Genomic DNA, 18,482 nt, shown 5'->3' with positions numbered 1-18,482 from the left:
GTGTTAGCCTTCAATAAACTGCAAGCGTTCAGGCTATTTAACTGGGAGTCTCATCGGTGTGTTTAGCATCGCTTGAATCCTTTTCCTCACAAAGCTCGCTAGAAAATCCTTACTGCATTATTGTCTAATTAGCTTCTTAAGCTAACGGAATTTCACTTAAGCTGTCTAATTGGATGTTTGGTAGAAGACGTCTAAGTGCAGACATAAAACTCCCTGTGATAACAAGTGACAAGCATATAGCAGCTAGCTAACTTTGGGCGAGTTAGCATAAATCCTGGACCGGTTAATCACTTCTTCTCTTTGTGTTGGAAGTAACCAGGACATTTTTCATAAATTATATGTCAGGCAGACATAAAACAAGTGACAAATATATAGCAGCTAGCTAACTTTGGGGGAGAGTTAGCATACACCGTGGTGTTGGAAGTAACCAGGACAGTTTGTGTCAGGCCGTTCTGTCAATATCCTGTTTCAATGTGAAAGACACAGCGGATCTTCTGTTACGGTTCTTTTGCAGTAATTTTGCAAGATATTTTATGGACACTCCTTCGACCTTCTATTATAATTATTGCTGCTTTATCCATATTGCCCTGAACGCGACATACTTCTTTACTGAAGCTTCCCAATGTGCACAATGGGGAAGTTGTCTTGGGAAGAAAATACCCACACACTTGCACATCACCGAGGATTTATTACCAACATTTGTGTACGGCCATGAGAGAGGCCAGACCTGTCCATATGTGGTGGCCCTGCATGTGTGTGTGTGCGCGCATGTTTCCGATGACACTGCGGAGATGATTTTGAGCAGCTGAAAAGAGTTTGTGTGGAAGCGCGCAGCTGTACATCTCTGTCTTGGACATATATACACACACACACACTCACACAGCAGTGGAATCCCAAGGTCTGACCCCCTTGAGACTAAGCCAGACTGAGACCTTAATAAAGGCCTTGTTGTTTCAGGGGCTCGGCTGGTCGGTTTCGAGTTTGGGTCTCTGCACTCGCCATTAATCTTATTTTTACTTTGGATTTGCAGTATTCTTATAATGCTTATAAAGTCTCTGCATTATACACAGTATTTCTAGTATAAACTATTAACAGCGATGTCGTAATGAAGTTCTAAATAAAACCGGGTTGCCGTTAATGTGTCAGCTAGCCTGCGATCCGTCAGCCAATGGGAGCGTTTGTTCGTTCAAACTACTTTTACGAGGGGCGGGGTCTGGATGGGTCACAGGGAGTGATGTAACCTCTGTTTATTTTCGGCATATACGTGTAAATGTAGACACACGCAAAAGCAAGCGAACACACTCTCAGCCAAATTATTGAACATAGTATTCTGATATAACAGATGATCAAATTACCTCACAACAATTAAGCAGAAAACGGCATGCAAAGATCATTTAAGAGTAAAAATGTTTTAATTGGTTTAATAATTTTTATTTGACATTTGATTAGGCCTTTTTGTCATACATATTTGGACCAATATATCAATGTGACCTTTCTACCTGCCTTCCATATTTGTGGCACTCTTGGCACACTATCTAGTTGAATTCATTGTCACATGACCTAGGCAAAGTTATGGGCGTGGCTTAGACAGTATGAGAACAAGCAACCATTTTGGATTGTTTAGATTTTTTTGGCATCCACTGTTCAACCGGGCCTTCTGGTCCAGACATGATTCTGCTGGTAAGAAGAACGAGGTCAGAAAGTGGCAGTGAAAAGTCCGCCCCTCGCCATGAATACTATTAGTGGCATCTCTTGCCTTCCGTCAGCTGCAGCTGTTGATCACGCTGCTGCAAGACTGAACGCTTTAGCATTGCATCACTCCCTCTGAATTTGACGCTATTCTCTCACATCACGCTAAAGCGGGCAAAGCTAAGCTGCACAGCAAAACAGTATTCAACTGCACGATTGCTCTCGGGAGCTCGTCCCGCTGCCTTAGCGCGGTGACAACCCGCCGCCAGCTATTCATACAATGCACGTCGCCGGCATAGCGGGATGTTGGTCATGTTCTGCGGCGCGGAGGACGCGAGCAGGAGGGGGACGACGTAACTTCCCAAGGAAGCTTGTCCACTGGCATACATCAGAGACATTCCACCTCATTTGACACTCGTCCATGGAATTCTGCACATTCTGCGCACTGTCCTCCAGGGCATTCCGAAGTGCCCGTCAAATAGACTGGCGTGGCCAAATAGCAGTTAAAACAAGAGTAGTTGGGCTACCAATAAAGCTGCCTTTTCTAATTAAAAAAGAAAAACTGCAACTTGTTTTCTTCACATGAGGATTTTCATAATTGAGCAATACATTTTTAATTCATGTGCAAAATATGCCATGGAGCCATACGACTACTAATTGGTAATAATTGAAGCACTAGCTGACTTTCTCCTCCATGTTGGTACAGTACGAGCAGTGTATGCAACCTATGGTTGACACCTACGTGTGGTTCTGTGAGCACACTAAATACTTGAGATGGCTCAAAGGTTTACTTGGCAACCAATGGCTGTTTTAAGAGCATGGATACACTTTTGGCTGGCCACACAACACAAAGGGAAATAAAGCGCTTGATCCACACAATCAGCAGCTCATTGAGTGATGAGTAATTGACTAGTGAGCAGCTAAGATGAATCGTTTGATTAAATAATGTAAAATAGCAGCTGTCCTTTCTGATTAGTTTTTTTTTTCAGTCATTTAAATATACAAGAAATTTTTCAATCAGAGCTTTCAGACTGATTTAAAAAAAAAACATCTTTATATTTTTTTCTAGCATGTTTTTTTTTTATTATTATCATTTTTTGTTTTTAAGTTTGACCTATAATAGCTACGACATTTCTGAAAAGAATGTTACCTGTTGTGAATTTAAAATAATTCCCAAATACTCAATATATTACTAGATTACATATTTTATGAAAACCTGATGTGTTGAGAGAAAAAACGAGGGCACCTTTGGAATCGGTGCATATTAAAAAAAAAAAAAAAACTTGTCTCTCTCATTCAAAAAAAAAATGGAGTGACACAATAGTGTAATTTACACACTTGGCATTCCAGTCCATTTTCAAAATGAACAGAAGGTATTCGGAATGCAATGGGATCAGTGTTGGTGTTTGGTTGGTGGTCCGCAAAGTGGGAGGAGTTGGCTCAGAGATGTACAGGACAGTCCTACTTACCCTCAGCGCCCAACACATTTTGCCGCCGCAGCTGTTGTGGCGCCCGTGCACACCCGCACGCATTTGCGCACACTTAAGTGTGCTCCTTGAGCGGCGGCGACCGCATGTCCATTCAGGCTGCCGCTCTCTGCTCCGCCGCCGTCTTCTCGGGTTGCCTCTCCAGCCTGCACACACACAGACACACACAACGCAGGCAAAGTGGAATGTTGTCGCCGTCTTTCTGGGAAAAGTGGTATTCAGCAGAAGAGTGAAGAAGACTGCGTTGGTTTACCATGAGCTGTTTGGATGTTATGTACCCAGCCTATGGACATTACGCCTCGTACGCAACCAGCGCTCCTGCTTTCATCAACACCCTACAGGTAGAAAAAAAAATCATTTCATTATCATAATTATTATTATTAGTATACAAAAGGGATGAACTGTCCAGAAAATGAATGAATGAATGTGTTATCTCAATTGTATTCTCAGCCTGGATTGTAGTGTGGATAAAAAAAAAAAAAAGTACATCCTCCACACTTTTCAAGTTCCAAGTATTGCTTTGCAGGTTGCAAAAATGTTAGTTGCATAAATATACTTTGGAGGTAATATTAAATATGAAAAAAATATCTATATGTAAGGCTTTGTGCATACCTCTACGCTCATATAAATTATATTTAATATATATATTTATATATATGCCTGGTGTTTAGCCTCACTAGTAGCCAGCGGAAGCTCGTTAATTACTAGCTGGTGCGGCGGCGTAAGCAAGTAGCACCTAGATCTCCATAAACTCTACGTAGAAGTGATTTGAGCGACGCACGCAAACATTTCAAAGCAAAAAAATTCAGATTTTTTTTCGCTGTATTTTGATGTGACACAAAATGCACATTTTGTCTCGCAAACTGCAAAGTGAAATTGATAGCTAACGTTCAAAATCCAGTGTCCGACTTTACAACACACAGTTGGTCTATAAATCTGGAAATGGATATCTATGACACCTGTCCCATCTCTTCTCATTGTTGTCAGACTCCCAGTGGTGTGAGTAGCACCTCACCTCCGTGCCGGGATTTTATGGACACTCCCAGACGTCCCGAGGGAATGTCCGCCGTTCAGGGCAGCGTCGGCGGACCGCCGACCTCGTCGTCTTCGGCCGCCTCATCTTCTTCTTCTTCCTCTTCCTCCTCATCTTCCTCTTACACGTCGGCGGCCCCGCGGCCCGACGAGGGTCCTAAGAACAAGCAGGATGGCCCCGACGCTGAGTACCTCAATTCCCGTTGCGTGCTTTTCACTTACTACCAGGGGGACATCAGCAGCGTGGTGGACGAGCACTTCTCTCGAGCTCTCAGCTCCTATATGGACGGTGAGGGAAAGCGGCGCGCTGCGGAGCAACAGGTCGCCGGTACTCCAGGTATGGTGGACGTTTGGATTATATGACCCTTTACAGGTCAATTCCAGTTCCTGTAAATTCATAGATAGTAGATTCTTATGTCGATTCACATTTTTGAGGCATATTAAAGACTATTTTATGCTGGTCACTCTGGATACGGTCTTTCTGACCTCACTTTGTCTTCACGCATAATGTCAATATGACCTAGTAGCTTCATAGATGCTACATTTGAAAGGTGGCAGATTCGCCTCCATGGCATCTTTTTGGACCACACAGGATGAGCATCAGACAGGTGTTATTTTGAAATATTCTCAGTATGAGAGGTCAGAGGTAATGAGGTTCACGCGAGCTGTGTAAATTCAAGGGTGGCCTCAGGGTAACATGGTGGAAAGTCAAGACTGATCACAGCTGGAGAGTTGAATTATTTTTCCCTCGAAGAAAGTTCCAGAGTCAAACAGTTGCCATCCTCAAACCTATATATTTTATATTATATATATATATATATATATATATATATATATATATTTGATATTATATTTACGTATATTTTATATTATATTTTTTTATTATATATATTATATTAATTTTTTTTTCCTGGCTAAAAATGATGAAAAATGCTTCCCTCGCGTCTCAAGGTGCCGCCACACCTTTAAAACATCCAAATGATTTTTAAAATCTCACTCGCCATTGCATCACTAGTCAGCCCACCTGCACGCGGCCTTTCGGACAACACTTTTGTGACGCGTCATGTCAGTACAACGCACGTCCTGCCTCACAACACATGCTAAGTTTGTCCACGGCGATCAGCACACAGCCCCGCGGCGGGCGTATCCTCCTTCAAAGACATCACCCCCCCCTCGCCCCCCCACAATGGCCGGTCAGATTTATACGCCATGTGATCGGACACTACCCCTCGCAGTGCCACGCCGTATCTCTTTTCCAGAGGAATATCTAAATATAAAAGTCTACTGCTAAAAACGTATAACGGCCCGCTAACATTCTGTCAAGGGCGAGGAGGAGCAGGACGAGGAGGGGTGAGAGGGCGCAAAAAAAAAACAACAGGTGGGGGTGCAGGGCACTGAAGAGAGGGGCAGCCGGCGCTCGCATAGGGTCACTGTTGTGCGCGCTTGAGTGTCTTTTAAGACCTTCATGAGGACCGAGTTGACATGATAGTGCGAGATGTCACCGTGGACGGTGATTTAAGACTCTCGGGGCTGCCTCTAGGTCACGCCGTCTGCCTTATATAGATGGCGCTCTGGGATATAGGCGCCCTCGCAAGCTACATGTGCTTGTGTTTATTTCTGTGTCTTGTTGGAGCTAGCGCAGTGTGACAGTATGATCCAATGGGGAAGATATCTGGGCAAGAGGGCTAAGCCGTCATGTGACTGCCATCTACAATTCGCCACGCACCCGCTTCTCTTTTTAAGCCTCGTTTCCACCAGGCTACAGTTCAATTTGGTACACGGCTATTTTTTGTTCAAACAGAAGCGCTTTTTCCATGGGTTGCAATTTATGATCAAATTAAGTGACATTTATGCAAGTGCTGGATGTCCATCTAATTGACACCCTCTCCATCAGATACGCCTTCACCGAGCAGCCGACGGAGTTTCCCTCCATCCTTCTGGGACAGTAACTACTCGTCACCTCAAAGCCGTGCACACTGCGAGACGGCGGCTCCTTCCTATTCCATGGACCCCTACGCGTCGGGGCTACACCCGGGCCTAGCCCACCCGCACTCTCACCCGCACGCTCACCCCCACCCTCACCCGGCGGAGAGCTGGGGCTACACCCAGGCTCAGGCTTACGGGCCTCCAAGGCCTCTCCACGAACTGTACTCGCCTTCCACTTTGGAGCCCCACTACGGGCCCCTGCTCATGCCCACTGTTCGGCCGGCCCACTTGCCCACCTTGCCGAGCCACTATGAAGTAAGCAAGCTAGAGCCCACGGCCACTTGGCCCGGCCTGCTACCTCCGGGGGACGTCGGGCAGACACTGGCCCTCAACATGGATGCAGGTAAATGAAAATAATTATAATTTTACTATTATTGAGGTATGAAACTGAATTTTTCTGCATTTCATTCCAAATCCATTAAAAAATGTCAGGTGTACTCGCATTGTATAGGGCAACATAACACTTTATGTAAGATATTTCTGCCATCTAGTGGTGATGGGTTGTAATACAACTCAAACTGCCACTGCACAATTGTAACCCATGAATTCACAAATTTTTAAAAAATATATATATTTTAGATTTTTCCCTTTGAAAGAAAATCAAAAACGATCGCAATCCTAGCGAATGCACCAGTCAATACTTGTTAAAAAGCACGTTCGGCTGAAATAGGTTCCATGACAACGGGCGCTCGTTTTTTTCCCGACATGCTCCTAATCACTATTATGCTTTCTCAGGCCTGCAGCAACACAAGAAAGGCAAGGAGCTCTACTGGTTCTAACGAAGCCCACATTCACATTGACCACAGCCAATTAGTCCCTGGACCTTCTCCGCTATTGAACAAGTGTGTCCCCTTTATCCCATGCACACACACACACACACACACAAACACACACAACTGGCCTCCCCTGACAGCCTGGCTCCTGGTGGATGCGAGTGCACCATGGAGATAACGTATAATCTGGACCGCCTTCGCCATGTCCCTCTCCGGAGGCAGACCCTGGCATAGGGAGACGCCATGTTGGACCCAGAAAAACAGACTTTCGTTGATCAAGGGATGGACTTGTGGGTGGGGGGGGGGTCGTTCCAATGTGCCTGGTTATCTCCATTTCAAGCTTTTGGTTTGCCATTCGCCAGAATTTCATTTGATGGGGATTTTTACTTTGTTACTGACGAGATGGTGTTTCTATTTATTGGTGATTTGTTTGCGATATAGGCCAGTGCTTCTGCTAAGATTGTGGTTGGGTTTCTTGTTTTTTTTCCAAAGAGATGTCACATAAGTGACGACGCAGGATTTTTTTGTGGCCATTGTGATCATTTAAGGGAGAGGTCACAATTTTTTTTATGTGTTCTTTGGATTTGTCGCATTTAATCCTCCCTTGTTTCAATCAGGAGCCTTTCTTTTCTTTTGTGCGTGTTATTTCTTTCTCCATTTATTTTGTGTCCAAAAAGATTGTGATGTCAATAAATATTTTTATGGTAAAGCAGTAAAATAAGTCATTGGTCAAATTGAGAACTTTCGATGATCATCCTTCAATTTTTAAAAAAATAGACTAACAAAAATGTGCACCCCCCCAACTTCAAGTTAATGTTTGAGCATAAAAATTGTCACTTCAAACAATTGTTGCCTAAATTGTGCTTGGAAATCTTTTGTCGCAATCCCAACAAAGAAACGTAGATGCGATGAAGCTGGCCTCCTGTCTCCATTTTGAATTCCTGTTCGCATTCACACTTTGTCACCTATAAAGTGGCAACGAGCACCGAATGCCAACTATGCGGAACCGGAGACGACGCCTAGCATGCCAGCTATGTGCCCAATGTTGTTGTGTTATTGATCCGATAATCAGATTATGCCCGTCTGGGCCACTGTCACAATTTAGCGGCTGCTATGTGTGAATCCTACCCTGCTCGCAAGCATGCGTTTGGACGCAGCCAACTATGTGATTGGCTCTAAGCTGAGCAAATACATACGGTAATGAAATTAAATGAGTTAGTCATCTCGGGTCCAAGCATTTATAGTGCCTTATTACACTTGACTTGAGGTTTGTACATTACACACCGGATTTGCTGGGATGTATTTTGCTGTTGCTATGCGGACATAATTATTATCACGTTTTAATCATAAACACAACATAGCATTCATAACAATTATGTTTATTACGCAATCCAGAGGAAAATTAAAGAAGTATAATAAATATTTTGATTGAGATTGCTTTGCAAATTCAACCAATATTGAATGGGTTTCAGTGCAACTACACTAAAGGTGAAATGCTGCCCTCTGTTGATCAATTTGTAACATTGCAATGATGACACTGCGGGATACAATACAATCAAAATAATAAAAAGAAATATTTGAGAAACAACACGATTTCTATAACTTAGAAGGTAAGAAAACACGACAAATCCGGTTTAATTTGTGGGTTTCAATTCTGGGCAGAAGGACTGCATAATTATCACAACCTTGCAACTTGACTCCCACAAAGTTAATGTTTCATTTTCACAATAGCAAACCAGTTCTCATGACTGTCATGTGCAAGTGAGAAGTAGAAAAAAAAAAGGGAAAAGAAAAAGGTACACTACTGAGAGAATGATGGGGAAGTGTCGGAATCCTGCAACTTTCTACATTGCTCATAACAGTTTACGGTAAATGTTTTTTTTTTTTTAGCAAAACAACAAGAGCTACAGTGTTGTACTTGACCCAATTCAACAGTCCATCTACCTTTCCCACACAGATATAAATATAAACTACACTATAAAATAAACTATTAACAGATTTAAATATAAACTCTAATGCAGACTGGCTTTTCTTGTTTTACTCGGCATGCCTTAGTAAATTGAAATGTCAACCGGATTTGCCAAAACTGAAAGTGGAAAAAAAAAAAAAAAAAACCCAGTTTGGAGTCATAGTTCACTGTAATGACCGAAATATCTGCTGACTTTCTAATAATCTACTCTAGATTCCCAAAAGAATTGCGTCACAATGACCAGTCATGTTTCATTTCCCCATTTCAATGATTGATTTTTATAGGCTGCTGACAGCCACCTGACGGGACACACCGCAGATCATATAAAAAGTGAGCTATATAAGAAAATGTCCTGATGCCTAATTTCCTGGTTACGCTGCAGTTATCGACACAAGCACACACACCGAGGCAGGTAAGCAGCTCCAAAAACGCGCACATACTGGCAGGTGACCCTTGACCTAACATCGTCCTTTACTACAGCAACTTAATTTTCATTTCATGTCAGACAAGATGAAGCTGCTTCTGCTTTCTGCTGCCTTTCTGGCTGTGGCCAGCTGTGCGAGCATCTCCCTGGAGGATCTAGAGTTCCACGCATGGAAGCTGAAGTTTGGTGAGGCATTCATTTGTCTTTACATAGCATCCAGCTACCTAAATATGAACAGAATCCAAATCGATGACGGTAACTCTTCTTCTGATTGGCAGGGAAGTCCTACAGTTCTCCATCAAAAGAATCTGAACGCAAGGACATCTGGCTAAACAATCGCAAACTGGTCCTCATGCACAACATGCTAGCCGAAGAGGGCATCAAGTCCTACCGCCTCGGCATGACCTTCTTCGCGGATCTGGTTAGGGAAACTCCTTATCCGCTTCAAATGCAAATTCTTACGACTAATACGTTTTTTTCCCAATCAGGAAAACAAAGAGTACAGGCAGTTGGTTTCCAAGGGCTGCCTGCTGCACTTCAACACTTCTATCCCTCGGAAGGGTTCCACCTTCCTGCCGTCGTTCCACGAAGCTGACCTGCCACACACCGTGGACTGGAGAGACAAGGGATACGTCACTGATGTCAAGGATCAGAAGCAGTGCGGCTCTTGTTGGGCGTTCAGCACAGTACGTAAAATGTCAGTCGCCTCCCAGATTGCCTTCTGACGATTAAAATTATTCCTGCCTCTTTGTTCAGACGGGATCTTTGGAGGGTCAGACCTTCAGAAAAACGGGCAAGTTGGTGTCTTTGAGCGAGCAGCAGTTGGTGGACTGCTCTAGTGACTTTGGCAACATGGGCTGCATGGGAGGCCTCATGGATGACGCCTTTCAGTACATCCAGGAAAACGGGGGAATCGACACAGAAGAGTCTTATCCTTACGAGGCTGAGGTAAGCTGTAAGCCTTTAGGTCAAAATTTTTAAGCATCAGTGTCTTTTGTCCCCTCATCAAAATAGGATGGAAAATGCCGCTACGACCCAGCCAACATCGGTGCCACCTGCACGGGATACGTCGACGTGAAAAAAGGCGACGAACGCGCCCTGAAGGAGGCAGTGGCTACGGTCGGACCCGTGTCGGTTGCCATTGATGCTTCGCATGTCTCCTTCCAGCTTTATGAATCAGGTGACGGACATTAATGGGCTCCCAGTGATATGCACAAAATACTTCGATCTGAGACTCTTTTTGCAAATGCTGACAGGGGTCTACGATGAACCAGAGTGCAGCAGCTCTGATTTGGACCACGGAGTTCTGGCTGTGGGTTACGGCACGGACAACGGACAAGACTACTGGCTGGTCAAGAACAGGTATACTACTTGACAATGTTATTGTTATCCAAGGCCTCGTGTATGTAGTTTATTTACATTGTTAATGGCTAAATTTTTCTAGCTGGGGTCTAAAGTGGGGAGACAAGGGCTACATCATGATGAGTAGGAACAAACGCAACCAGTGTGGAATCGTGACTGCAGCAAGCTACCCCTTAGTGTGAACACGTTTGGAGGTAAAAAAAATAAATAAAAAATACTCACAAGCGATTACAATTTGTCATTAATAATGTTTTGTTTTTTGGGATTCTCAGGGAGGAGCCAGAGGAGAAGAAAAAAATGATGACAGACAATATTTGATTTGATAAACTTGTACTTTGTATATGCTGACCTTTTTTTAAATTTTCAAATATCAAACTGATTGCAAGACCTTCATCACAAAAATTCACCCCTCTTCAAATTTGTATAAAATAATCTGACTTGTTGTACAGGTTAAGATCTTATTCTGGTATCATTCATCTATGCACTATTAAATTTCCGCAAATAAAACCGCAAAGCCTGAAAGGATTCATCTCATTTGTCAAGGCCAATCGAGTTTGAGTGCTTTTCATTTTACTACTTGTTATGAAACTCGAGTGCATATCACATGACGTTAAGAACATAGAAACACGCATTTTTCAAAGTGCTGAATTGAAAAAGATTGTTATCTACATGACACCGAGGAGGCTAAGTTCAAACTTACACTGTGGGCTTTACAAGTAGCTCCTGCTAACTCTGCCCCTAGTTGTCATGATAATAAGATTTATTCTCCTGTTGGCACACTCCATGAATTTAAACGGCTAAATTGACAAAAAAGTTTCACTTTAGTGGGTGTTTAACATGGATGAAAAAAAAACAGCTAGTTGGGGTCATTCATAAAAAAATAAGTTACTTAAGTGCTGACCTCATCACCATTTTACAAGTAGTCTGTTAGGCATTGAAGAAGGATCATCAGTGACCCCATATTATTATTATTTATATTTTAAAACTACATTTTAAGCTCTATCAACTAGTGTAATAAAAGATTACTCTCGCTAGATGGCGCCCCTTGACTGCTGAAAAGCAGTTTAACATCTTCGGCTGGTTTCCATTAAAGTGCAAAGTCAGATGTTTTGCTTTGATTATATAAATGATTTTATTAAATCAATCAATCAATCAACCAACCAATCAATCAATCAATCAATCAATCAAAGACTGAACGACCATTATAATCGAATTTAATTGTGACAAATAGATGGCGCCCTCTGCTGGACAAGACTTGGCGTCACCGCGCTGGACTGCAATAAGAAATCAAGTGAAAAAAAAGGCTTTCTACATCTACAGTACTTTACTTATGAAGATTAAGTTCAGCGGAAAATCACCAATTTGTAGGAAGAAATATGAGGAAAAGCTCAAATTTTGCTTTGACTTTGGAGGCATATTTTTTGTCGGAATGAGGAACTGTACCACTGCAGGTGCATTCAAATTTTAGGTTATATTCTTTCCCCCTGCTGTTTTTCATTTCTATTCAGGTGCATGAACAAGTAAAATCCCGCTGTGGCATCGATCGTCTATCAATCCCATCCCTCCTTGCTTGATCTCTCCATCCTCTTCCTTTATCCAAGCTATACATTTATCATGAACAGTACACCCGCTTATTAAGTAAAGGAGGCACAATGTGAGAAAACAACAAAAAGAGGAAAAATCAGACAATTACACCCCGACAAAGCATTTTGCATGTCATTGTGTTGGGAATTCACGCTTGATTGACTGGAAAGGCTTCTACCGAGCGCTGGCGAACAACATGCGGGGAGATGCCGGGGCCGATTCCGCCTGATGGATTGAATCATGAGAGCTCCAAACAAACACACGTACAGATCAAAGTACAAACACACTCTCTGGTGAGCTTTTAACAGTGCAAAGGTGTGCAATCACATTAGTATGCATGGAAAGGAGAAAAGCTTGCATGCTGATTTTCACACTAAATATAAACAGTGTGCTATAGTAGTGGGAGGAAGATGAAGAGGGAGCAGAAACCTAGACTGTAAGAGAAACCCACACTCCTACTTGCCTCCTTTTATAATATCGCTTCACTCGATGGAGTTGTATAGAAAAACAGATGGATTTGAAGAAAAAAAAAAAAGACTCCGCAGGGACAAAGGCGTGTTATGTTAATGGCGTGACTCTACGACAGATGTTAGTTTTAGTCCTGTGATGTGTTGCTTGCTCTGCTTTGATTCCAGCGAGATTCACATCTCAAAGTTGTTGTTCATTCTTCATTTTATTGCTTTGACTATAAAAGGCACCGATTATTCATAAAAAGATCCAGTTATTTGTGTGACACCCTTTGCGTGATCAATGTCAGTAAAATGCAAGCTGAAAACTAGAACAGTGCTTGATGCGGGCCCAAAGCGCCTTATCGTTAAATAAAACAATCAGTGTTTGGAGAAAAACCGTTTCGCTGCTCGGTAAGAACAACTCCGACTACTATTATTTACAATAAAAACAAAACTGGAGTCTTCAAGAATAACAACCCGAACTAGAAAGCAGGCGGAAATTATATGTCACAATTTGCCACAATATAACAAAACTCCATTCCTAGATAAATGAATAACTGTTCATAAACAAAAAGCACATTTTCAATTTTCTTAGCCACTAAGTATGACAATCTCAAGGCACTTACATTTGTTGACGAATCAGTTTCGCAGTCCTCGTTGAACCAAATTGGGCTCCATGCATGGTAATCACCTGTGGCCGTGACTCCATATTTAAAATCTGTGAAATGCACTTTTCTTTTTCTTCTTTGGTATCTTGTGTTGAATCCACACAGAGCCTTTCCAAATTATTCGATTTATTTCACTCATTTTGATAGCTTGTGCATTTAATATTAGTGTCAAGCGACCGAGACAATTAACTTGACACGAGTCAAGAGTCAATAATAGACGGATGTAACAGAGAATCCGGTCATTTTTCAAAATAAAATATTTTTTAAAACTCCCGCAATGAAAACCCGGAAGTGCTGTAAAAAAATATTGGTGTAACAGACACTCACATTTATTGCATATATTAACACCGCTCCTGTCGAAGACACATTTATTGCCTATATTGACATATACAATTGATAGTGTATTGAAAATGGGTGTTATTATTTGCAGCACTGTACTTTGTATTTTGTATCACCGGGCCAACAACATGACCCCTCCTTGTACAGACTTATTTGCCTTGCATGCACCTTGTTACCTCTTGGCTTCCCTCCATTGCCTGACCCATTTTCTCACCTCCCGCTGCCATCGATAGCAGGAGCTAATAAGGCAATTAAAGCCTAATTAAAGGAGTCTTCAGATGATGTTGCTTATTTCTTTCTCTCTCTCCATCTACACGAACTAGTGCAACAACATTGAGAGGGAAAAAATATATCATGAAAGACTAAAAGGTTTATTCTTCATTGCCTCTCACCTCAAGGTTGCTGGTTGTGTGTGTTTATCTAAGCGGCCCACTCGTCGTCCAGAATCAAAGCGCTCGGTACATGATGTCAGACGGGGTTACCGCGCTGCTCGGCATCCTGAATCAAAGTTGCGGATTAAAAAAGAAGATAAAGGTGGCGGTGCAGGTCAGATCATTTATTTGGGAGATAGATTTGTTGATGGATTTATGTATGTTGTCGTGTACCATCGCAAGGTGTTGTTTGTACACCGAAACAAAATCTTTGGCCCCAAATTAAAAGGCCTTTAGAATGCATTAGCTTTGTGGTAATTACAAGAAACTCGATTCGGAGGAAGACGACGGCCAAGCTGGATGACTTAAGCTGCAATGCTGGTAAATGGACTGAGAGTTAATTTAGTGAGCCGGAGGGTGAAACAGCCATCGCTGAATGGGGACGGACGCGCCTCCATTTGCAATCTCGATACCCTCACTTTGCTTTTCAAGCCTTTCAATTAGATCGCTATTGCTAGATTATTAGGGTTTTTTTTTCGTCCCCAAGTGAGTACTGTTTTTAAGGGTAACCATAAACAACTGCTCTTTTGGGCTCATTTCAACGTAGTGATCAGGCTCAGTTTTTTAGTTTAGCACTTGGAGTGTATTTGAAGTTAAGATCCAAATGTCTGAGTGTGTTCGTGACTGCGCGTGGAGTGGGCGTGCATCGTGATGGCGCTGCCGTGACTCCCATCCTCTGGGAGCCAGATGGAGATGGAGCGAGCATCTTCGCCCAACTCCTCTTGACATGTCTTCACACAAAGATCTTACACTGTCCTAATGCCTTCTGTCATTTTTACAAATCACTCACAAGTGAAACTGGTCGTTTGATTTAATGACCCTGAGTTCAACCAAATCTCAAATGATCAAACTTCTCCAACTCAGCCAGGACCCTGAACAGAATTTTATGATGTAACTCGTTACTATGGTAACAATAGCGGCCCTGTGATTAGCACGGTAGATTGTTGGGAAGAATGTTCATATTGCGAAATGTCGGCACTAAGCCGGTAAGTGCTAACAGGCCGCCAGAGAAATAGCAGATGCCGTACAAATTGTTACCATCAAGCGAAGCTTTAAGAAATGACGGGCTCATAAATCTGGGAATCGACTTTCTGGGACATTCCCATTAACCACAAAAACAGCCACAAAACATTTACTAATCAATCTTTCATGCTTGTATACAAACATGAATTAGACTCTTTTTTTTTGCACCCCCCCGGTGATAAGTAGTCACTGAGAATTGCCTCGTTATTTTACAATCATTCTTTCATCACCTGGCATTTATGTGTCTGCTCCAATCCTGCTGAGTAGGTATTAGCTTGTTCCTCATTACTTTATAATTGCTGACTTTTTGTGCCCCCTCAACAAGAAATGAAAAATGCTGAGTAAGTCGCTTAAGCGTGGATTAAGTGTCACTCCTTGAAGTCCAATAGCCTGCTTTTCCTCGGCTCTGTTTTAGCTCGCAATCAAGTCGCATACGCGACATGCTTAGCAACATGCTACATGCTTAGCAAAATTGCTTATTATTCTGTGTCAGGGCAAGGAACTTATTCATTTTAATCATATTTGCTCCGACTTGATTGAGCACGCAGAGGATTGCTAACAAGCAGGATGGCTATTAGCTAGCGGTTAGTGCTAGCTAGTTTTCCGCTAGCTTGAATCCTACTCAACATTTTAATTACCACCGTGAGTGACTATGACATGTCACTTAGTTTTTTAGATGAAGCTAAACCATTTTTTTCTTTTTATGTGAACTATATTTAGGATTTAAACTATTTCTATGGGCACTTCTAAAGATTTTGTTGGTTCTCAACCCTGCTCTGTTTTTTGCTAATACAGCCAAGTCACTAATTCATGTGTGCATACTACATTCCAATTTATTTATTTGTAAATCAGGCTGAGATGACGCAAACTTCCAGGCCAGCCCGGTGTGCGCTGCAAAGGCCAATCAAGCGATCACACAAAAGGGGTAAATTACCATATTCACAGTAACAAAATGGCTGCCTTAATTGCAGCTGTGTTCTTCACACCTCCTCATCACCATTTTCCTCTCCGCCAACAGCCCTTTTTTGTTATTCTTTTGCATTTCACTTCATTCCTACTCCAATCAGTCATCAGATGGCTATTGTGTGGATACGGGAGGGGGTGTGAGAGCTTGCAGGGTTCGAACGAAGGCTGTCATCGTCGTGGCGCTGCACACAATGAGAATATCAGACCGGCACACTTGGCTTGTCACTCTTTCTATTTTGTCGCTCAAACGGTCCCCGTCGTGACAATTCTGTTTGTTTCTCGACATCTTTTGTGCAAAAGTTCATCTCCATTTTTCAGACGGCTCGCTTGTCACTTTGCAATCCCTAAATTGTTCGTCTGTGAGCCAAGGAAACATAATAGAAACTTCAATTTGAAACCACAAGACAGCTCTGATAGTCCCATTATGCATTTATCGTCATAACTTTGAAATGATCAATTTCCGAGCTGAATGTCAAAAGGACTTTTTGTGGTAAAATTATAGCATTTTTCTGCTAAGAGTCAAGCAATTTGATAATTTTAAAAAATTGCTATTTGATATTATGGGGGTGTAATTAAAAGAAAATTGAGCAAATTGTGTCAGAAAAGTTCCAGGACTTTTCTGCCATCATTACAAACAATCTCAGAGCCAGGTTTGCCGTCTTCCATTGTTGCTCATAGTTTGTCTTTTCTCGTTTGCATTGCGCCAACGATGTAATGGCATCAGTCACGCTTGTGGGAAGAAGGAAGCTGTGAGCGCAAGAAGGGAAAGAGGGAGCTTGTAAAAGAGTCCCAGGTGGCTTACACAGTTGCGCATCGGAGATAAACCGAGGTCTTGACTGCTGTACGGCGGAATTTCCATACAGCCGGAATACTCAACGCCAATTTGCCGCGAGGAGCAGCAGGAGGTTTTCTCTGTCGGCTTAAACCGATCCATCCCGTTGTTCAATAATTGTGTGAAGGCGATGGCCTTCACACATATGTTATTCTACACCATTCTCTATTATTATTATTATTGTGTGAAGGCGATGGCCTTCACACATATGTTATTCTACACCATTCTCTATTATTATTATTGTGTGAAGGCGATGGCCTTCACACATATGTTATTCTACACCATTCTCTATTATTATTATTATTATTATTATTCTTCTATTTTATTCTCCACACTTTTTTGTCCCGCTTCTTCTTCCACATAGTTCATCCGATTCACTCCGTTCCACTTTTGATGTATTCCAAATATTCACGAGATGAGCGCTTCCATTTTTCTCGTTCCGAAAATTTTCCGATTTCGCAAAATTCGCGAATTTACGACAAATTTTTCCCCATTCATTCTCAATGGCAGATTCGACATTTCACATTTACGTCATTCCCCTTTTAAATTCACCTCATTCAGCACATTCAAACCACATTCGGAATGATTCTCGACATTCCCAAAATTCCCAAATTCAAAAATTTCACGTTTTCACGTTAAAAATTCCGACAAAATTTCACGAAATTTCGTTTTTCACCTCTAATTTCTACATTTTTCGACCGATTGAACCCGTTCCAACTTCCAACTGTTCATCTTTTGCCTACCTATTCCACAACTTCCCACTTACAAAAAAATTCCAAATTTTCAAATTTGAAATTCAACCAAATTCTTCATAATTTCGTTTTTCTACTCTAATTTCTACATTTTTCAACCGATTCAACCCATTCCAACTTTCAACTGTTCATCTTTTGCCTGCCTATTCCACAACTTCTCACCTATCAAAAATTCCAAAATTTCAAATTTGAAATTCAACCAAATTCTCCAAAATTTCGTTTTTCTACTCTAACTTCTACGTTTTTCAACCGATTCAACCCATTCCAACTTTCAACTGTTCATCTTTTGCCTACCTATTCCACACCTTCCCACTTACCAAAATTTCCAAATTTTCAATTTTGAAATTCAACCAAATTCTACAAAATTTGGTTTTTCTACTCTAATTTCTACATTTTTCAACCGATTCAACCCATTCCAACTTTATTCACTTTGGTCACCTCATCCTTACCATATTCACCCCCTTCACCCCCACTTCCACTATGCTTACAAAATTCAACCCTTGACCCCCACTTCCAGTGTGGCGGCCATCTTGGATTGACCCTGAAGTGCTCCCAATGAACCTAGAATGAACCGGAAGTGGCCCAAATCAAACCGGAAGTGACCTTAGGTAAACAGGAAGTGACCTCAGGTAAACCGGAAGTGACCCCAAATCAAACCGGAAGTGACCTTTTTAAACCGGAAGTGACCTTTTTAAACCGGAAGTGACCCCAAATAA

The 18,482-nt window shown here is 42.0% G+C and overlaps 2 protein-coding genes and 1 long non-coding RNA gene across 4 annotated transcripts; 2 read left to right on the top strand and 1 right to left on the bottom strand.

Annotated features, from left to right (window-relative positions):
• Positions 1-1,407: 1,407 nt before the first annotated feature.
• Positions 1,408-17,127, bottom strand: LOC125981357 (uncharacterized). Of its 2 annotated transcripts, XR_007485923.1 has the most exons (5): positions 13,382-17,127; positions 4,192-4,595; positions 3,430-3,511; positions 3,159-3,322; positions 1,408-1,674 (listed from the first exon to the last, which is right to left on the bottom strand). It is a non-coding gene; the product is annotated as an uncharacterized lncRNA (long non-coding RNA). The 2 variants fall into 2 exon arrangements; XR_007485922.1 differs by having other exon boundaries at positions 1,408-3,322.
• vgll2b (vestigial-like family member 2b) lies at positions 3,319-8,387 on the top strand. The gene is made up of 4 exons (XM_049741364.2): positions 3,319-3,517; positions 4,164-4,545; positions 6,103-6,537; positions 6,930-8,387. Exons 1-4 carry the CDS (start codon positions 3,431-3,433, stop codon positions 6,971-6,973), a joined length of 948 nt encoding a protein of 315 aa, XP_049597321.1. The 5' UTR covers positions 3,319-3,430; the 3' UTR covers positions 6,974-8,387.
• On the top strand, positions 9,214-11,244 carry ctsl.1 (cathepsin L.1). Its single transcript, XM_049741363.2, has 9 exons — positions 9,214-9,348; positions 9,442-9,546; positions 9,639-9,781; positions 9,849-10,046; positions 10,117-10,308; positions 10,375-10,540; positions 10,617-10,722; positions 10,805-10,916; positions 10,995-11,244. Exons 2-8 carry the CDS (start codon positions 9,447-9,449, stop codon positions 10,902-10,904), a joined length of 1,005 nt encoding a protein of 334 aa, XP_049597320.1. The 5' UTR covers positions 9,214-9,348; positions 9,442-9,446; the 3' UTR covers positions 10,905-10,916; positions 10,995-11,244.
• Positions 17,128-18,482: the final 1,355 nt, after the last annotated feature.

Source organism: Syngnathus scovelli, chromosome 14, assembly GCF_024217435.2.
Source record: "Syngnathus scovelli strain Florida chromosome 14, RoL_Ssco_1.2, whole genome shotgun sequence".
Taxonomy (NCBI): Eukaryota; Metazoa; Chordata; class Actinopteri; order Syngnathiformes; family Syngnathidae; genus Syngnathus; species Syngnathus scovelli.
The sequence above is the reverse complement of the archived record's forward strand: the minus strand, read 5'-3'. Positions and strand labels throughout refer to the sequence as shown.